The sequence below is a fragment of the Peromyscus eremicus genome, chromosome 6 (genome assembly GCF_949786415.1).
Source record: "Peromyscus eremicus chromosome 6, PerEre_H2_v1, whole genome shotgun sequence".
Taxonomy (NCBI): Eukaryota; Metazoa; Chordata; class Mammalia; order Rodentia; family Cricetidae; genus Peromyscus; species Peromyscus eremicus.
Genome location: NC_081421.1, coordinates 35,629,699 through 35,635,698, shown reverse-complemented (window position 1 = coordinate 35,635,698; position 6,000 = coordinate 35,629,699). Strand labels below are relative to the sequence as shown.

Genomic DNA, 6,000 nt, shown 5'->3' with positions numbered 1-6,000 from the left:
CCCTTTGTTTATAAACCTATCTTGGATTAAACATTCATGGCACCTATACAGTGGACAAAAATACGAACACGGACTCCACCTCTAATGAAAGTTTAATGGAATCTGCTCAGAGCCGCAATTGTGTGGCCTGAGCTCTGGGCTGTGTTCCAGACACCTCTCCTCTCCACTGTCAGGCTGTTTTTCCCATCTGAACAGCCTCCTTATTCCAAGTCCTCACTTTATCTAAATGGATACAGAGACCTCAGTCCAGGAACAAAGTCTTCTAGAGTTGGATTTAAATGAAATTACTAGGAAAATTATATTTCTTGACAAATGGAGAGGCATCTTCAGGTAAGAATCATAGGTAAGGTGTTGTCTTAAATCTCCAAAATAAGGATTCTAGGTGTTTAAGTCACCTGTGCTTGCTGTATGACACATTTTCATTATAGACTTACATTTAAAATGCTTCCCACAAATGTATTTGTTGACAGAGACTCCCTAGCAAGGCAGGGTCTGGGGAGGTGTGAGGATGTGAGGTTTGAATGGACTGAGTAATTTACCTGATGTTTTCTCTTTCACTTATAGGTTGGGAACCAATAACACAAATCCTCAGGTAATGACTTTCTCAAAGCCAATGTGTGGTTTCTCTAGTTGCTTCTTCAAACAGTCACATTAAACAGCATGATTTGCATTTATTTCATGCACATAATGTCACTCAGGCACTGCCATTTAATGTGGGAAGACATTTTCTTCATAAATTTCTCTCCCTACTTCTTTTTCCTTTTTGCTTGTTTGTTTGTTTGTTTGTTTTGTGAGACAAGGCTTCACTGTGTAGCTATGGCTGTCCTGGAACTCACGCTGTAGACCAGGCTGGCCTCGAACTCACAGAGATCTGCCTGCCTCTGCCTCCCAAGTGCTGGGATTAAAGAGGTGCGCGGCCACTGCCAGGCCTCTTCCTACTTTTAAGAGCCATTGTTCATCAGTAAGCACACTATATTGCTATTATTTTAGGAAATGTGATATTAGAATAGAAAGTTCCTACACTTGTAAAAATAAAGCTACATTGTGAAAACTGAGTGTGGTCATGTGCCTAAAGAAAAGTAGCTTTAAAAATAATTATCTTTATTGGCTTCTTGTTTTCCCTTGCCATTTTTAAATAATGGAAATTTAAAATTTTAAATGAAAGATGTTTATAATCTGTATAGCCTAAAAACGTAAGAAGGTAAATGACTTTGAATTTCAGGATGTATTTCAATCTCTGAACCAACACAGCACAAACCATTAAGGTGATTTTTCCTGGTACTAACACATGTGATCAAGCAATTGAATTGTCAATATTTTAACTACATGGCTAAAGCACTTTCCTTCTTGTGAGTAACTTGTGAGCAAAAGCCTTATTTTTTTTCTAAAGCCCCCTTAGCCATAGTCTAAATTAGAATCAGGGAGATAATGATTCTACTTTAGTTCTGGAAATATTAAATTTTGATAGTTACCACTGGGGAGATAGGACACTCCAAAGATAAGATGATTTTTGAAAGGACGGAGAAAATAAATCTGGAGGTACGGTTTTACAGAGGATGGGTAAGCCCATTGGTATGAATGTGACGATTTTCCATTTGGGTTACAAAATTCATCTCGGCCCATCAGTGTCTGTGATTCAGATGCTGTGTTCATGAGATAAGAAAGCATCCTCACCTCGAGGAGTACAGAAACACTAAGAAGGCATGCCCTTCGTGGTCAGAAAGCTGTTTTCGTAACACTGGTACAGGAATGAGTACATTGAAAGAGTTGATGTTAACTAACACAGAAAGGCCACAAGCATCAATCAGCAAGTGTAAAAATAGATTTTTTTTTTACAGAGATAGGGGTGTTTCGAGTATCACAGTCCCTTGAGGGGGAATAAAAATCAGAAAGAATTAAAGGGGGGTGGTAACCCAATTCTTTGACTGTCCAGTTAACAAGATAACAAGGATAACCTGGCCTAGATTGATGACTTATCAGCACTTACAGAATGCTGTCCTCCCCAAATGAGACATGGTGACATTTGTTTTCTTCTCTAAACATAATTTCAAGTCAAGGTCTTGATAGCATTAATTATGTTTCCATAGTTACATTTCACCTTCCCAGTCCCATGAAGCTCAGGAGAAACCCCCTTGACACGGACATTGGACCTTCCCAGCCCTTCTGCTACTGTTTATCACCGTTTTAGACATCTTTAAAAGGGAGACAACCTTTTCTGAGCACTGGGAGACTTAAAGCGGGCTCTTCACCAGCTGTTTGTACTTGTGGGTGTCATTTCATACAGAATCTCGATGGCAACCATGCATGTGCTGAGGAAACTGGAGACGGATCTGGAATGCTTCGGCCCAAAGGACAAGGACAGTTGCCATCCAGTAGTTCTTGTTCTCTCCCCAAACTCTCCACCATCTCTTCAGAACTGAATGGTTTCCCCATCTCCCCAGCCATGGCCACAGTAAGTATAGCTTGTCAATTAAACATGAAATGAAACGCGATCTTCCCCCGGCCACCAACCCTGGGGAATTGGATCTCCTGTCGCGTAAGGGCATTACTGAGATGAGGCCACAGATGGCTGCTATTGGTAAAAGGAGTATATAATTAAAATGACTTACTTAGGGTATCTGTCAAGGACACTGGTGGTGACTGTCTTTTCCTCACAGACTCTGTCTCTTTACTTCCTCTGTCTGACAGTTCTATCTGAGGGCGGGCAAGAGCTACATTCTAATGGTTTGTTATTTAGCATACACTAGGACAGGCCCTCTAAGTGACAGATGAGTGCTACAGATGTGTGAAAAGGACAGGCGGGAGAGAGAGAGGGAGAAGTTTGCTAGGTCTGGTCTTAGAACAAGGCATTGATCTCAGAAGGAAAGAGTTTGGGGAGCTATCAATTAATATATAGACTTAAAAAGAACTCGACAGACCAGGCATGGCAGCCCACATCTTTAATCCCAGCACTCAGGAGGCAGAGGCAGGAGGACCTCTGTGAGTCTGAGGCCAGCCTGGTCTACATAGTGAGTTCAGGACAGCCAGCACTACACAGAGGATCCATGTCTCAAAACAAACAAAAAAGAAACTGACATTCGAGGCTCTCAGGTGACCTGGAAGCTTCTGGCCTCAGAGACCGTTTATTTATTGAATTCAAGTCTTGACCCTCGTGAAAGTGAGGGTTTTGGCAGAAGCTTAGCCAGGGAATAAAAACAGAGTCCCTCTACAGGGCCAAACAAGCCAGGGTTGGAGGCAAGGTCCTGGCAAGTGTCCGAAGGAGCTTCTATCATGGTCAAAAGACATAACTGAAAGCTGGTAAGTGAGGTGAGGTTAAGTTGGAAAAAGTGCCAGCTGGGGTGAGAGCTCTCTCTGATTAGGTTGTCCTCCAACAGGGTCCTTTAAATCATATTGACGCTGGGGCCTCCAAGACAACGTCCTACACTCTCCCCATCCTCTGAATGTCTGTGCCACACTGTAGAACCTCAAAGGGTAAGGATTAGCGTTAGCAGAAGCACTTCCTTCAAAGGCATGGGCACCTGGACAGTTGCAAAGACAACCAAAAACAGCCTAAGCATTTTGGCAAAGAGCAGGAGCACGTGCTGTGTGGTCGGACCCACCATATACATGAAGCTGCAGCTTACGCACTCTGGCAGGGCCCACTAAGAGCAACGAGCAGGGAACTAAAACTTCTTCTGGAAATGCCACAAAGAACATCATAGAAAGTCTTCACTGCAGTTTTTGGGCACTAAGGTTGGGTGTGCTTTCTCACAGGCAGATCTGTCTCCCTCACACCCTCGTTTCTCTCCCTGGCTCACAGGAGAACAGGCAGGGAGCAGAGTTTTCATAAGACCCAAGATGCTCTACTTCATGGCTGGCTGTGAAGCCTGAAATGGAGTCTCAACTTGCGCCTTACATCTCCAGGAAGCTGTTCTCTTTCTAAGGAATGGACCGTAGTGGGTAACCCTGGGAGTGCTGTAGGCCTCAGAGGTTATGAAGCCCATACTGTGATATAGTTCAGAAGTTACAGCGAATTTGCCTGGTGCCTAAAATGTTCCAAAGCCCAAAACTGTTTTGAGCACTCACGTGACAGGAGGAAAGTCCCATACCTGACCTCATGTTGCAGTAAAAAAAACAGGCACACTAAATGTTATATCAAATGCCTTTGTGTGATGGGCTTAAGATTTATATAAACTGTAACTAGCTTCGAATTCATAACTGAGCCCTGTTCCCAAGGTATCCTACCAACACACACACACACACACACACACACACACACACACACACACACACACACGCACATGTGAGTATACACACATAATATTCCAAAATCTGAAACCCATGACATCCCAAGCATTCTGGATGACGGTCACCCAGCTTGTACATGCATTTTACTTGATGCAATAAAGATAATGTTCTTGACATCTATAAGAAATTTCGATGTAGATTATCATTTTAAAATTTATGTGTCTGAAAAATAGACCATCTCTGTTATGTGAAAAAGAGAGAAAATTGTGATTTTATATTGGTATTTGCCTGTAAATAAAGAAGTAAATTCTGCAAGGCTTCCTAGGCCACAAAGGCAGGGGTGGGGTGGGGAGACAAATGGGAGGAATCCTTTTATTTTCACAGTACACATTTTGTACTCTGGTTTTCGAGCCGCACAATGTACTGTCTATTTTTAAAAACACACACACACATATTTTAAAAATAAAAAAAGCACTCACAGATGTTTAGAAGCCTTGCATTGGGGAGGCAGGAGAGCGCAGATCTAGAAGTTCCTCTCACTAGCAAAAACAAACAGAGGCCGAGGGAGCTCTCCCCACCTTCCCCAAGGCAGTTCTTTCCCTTTGGAAAAGGCTGTAAAACAAAAGATTCAGCCCAGTGCAGTGGAAACACAGTTGATGGAGTGTTAAGGAAGTCCCAGAAGTAGAGAGAATTGATTTTTCTTTAAAAAATGAATTTGGATTTATTCCCATTATGTGGCCCAGATGCTAGTGTGTCCTCTGAATAAGGGCAGCATTCATTAAACACACCTTGGGACTTGGCCACAGTTGGGATTCTGAATGCGCCTGTTCCAGGGAGGAGTCTTGGAAGCTTGACCAGTTCTAATCAGCATTTCAGGAGTGCAGCCGCCTGGCAAATTATCAGAGCCTCTGAGTCAAAACACTCTCTGAATGTCTTTTGTGTGGCTCTGCTGCTCTTGATGCATGATGCTTTCTGACAGGGCACAGGCTGTCTCTTGGCTGGGAATCCCCTAGGAAATGGGGGCTGGTTACAGCAACCTGCCCACCCGCTCTGCTTCACCTCTCCTGTTTCTCACCCTTCTGTCTCAGACTAGAGGGTTTTTTTTCCTTCCTGACTTCTACGGCAGGCTTGGTGGATGAGATGAGTTAACAACCCCTGACAAGACAGAAAGAGTTGTGATTACCGGGCTCTTACCCAGTCCTGTCCAATAGTCTTCCATCCCTGCGGTCCCAGATCCCCATCCTCTTCCTTGGCCAGACCCTTCTCCCACACCCAGCTTGGAACACATTCTGGTGACCTCTTATTGACAACGATAAACAAACCCCTGATACAGCTGCAAAACTCTCTATAAATCTCATGGTAAAAAAGTGATAACAAGAGATCAGCACTGGGCTCTGCTAGAGGGGTAGCAGGTGTGTCCTTTGGTGTAAGAAGGCAGAGCCCGGTGCACCAGCATGAGGTCTGCTTCACAGACAGGGGGTTCTTGATTTTCTGCCTCTGCATATCCCTCTGATGCATTTTAGGACCCATTAGTGAAATCTGCTATGAACCTTCCGTCATGCTCTCTGCCCGTAAACCTGAACTGTAGGGTTTCTATAAATGGGGCACGCCCTATCAATAGTGAAACCTTTACTCTGGCTTCTTCTGGGTTTGAGCAATGGGGATCCCTATGCTGAGACTAGTGGGAGGGAAAGAAGAAAGTCAAGCAAGTTGAGAATGCTCCTTTTCCTAGCTCAAGACCCCACTGCCTCCCACCTAGAGGTCATACATTAT

General features: G+C 43.7%; 1 protein-coding gene across 1 annotated transcript in view; it reads left to right on the top strand.

Moving 5' to 3' along the window:
• Positions 1-226: 226 nt before the first annotated feature.
• The window catches only part of Mindy4b (MINDY family member 4B), a 43,943-nt gene continuing 38,169 nt past the window's right edge, over positions 227-6,000 (top strand). The window contains exons 1-3 of the mRNA XM_059264696.1: positions 227-333; positions 559-592; positions 2,285-2,452. Of these exons, the coding sequence (XP_059120679.1) occupies positions 227-333; positions 559-592; positions 2,285-2,452 (309 nt within the window). The remainder of the gene's footprint in view (positions 334-558; positions 593-2,284; positions 2,453-6,000) is intronic.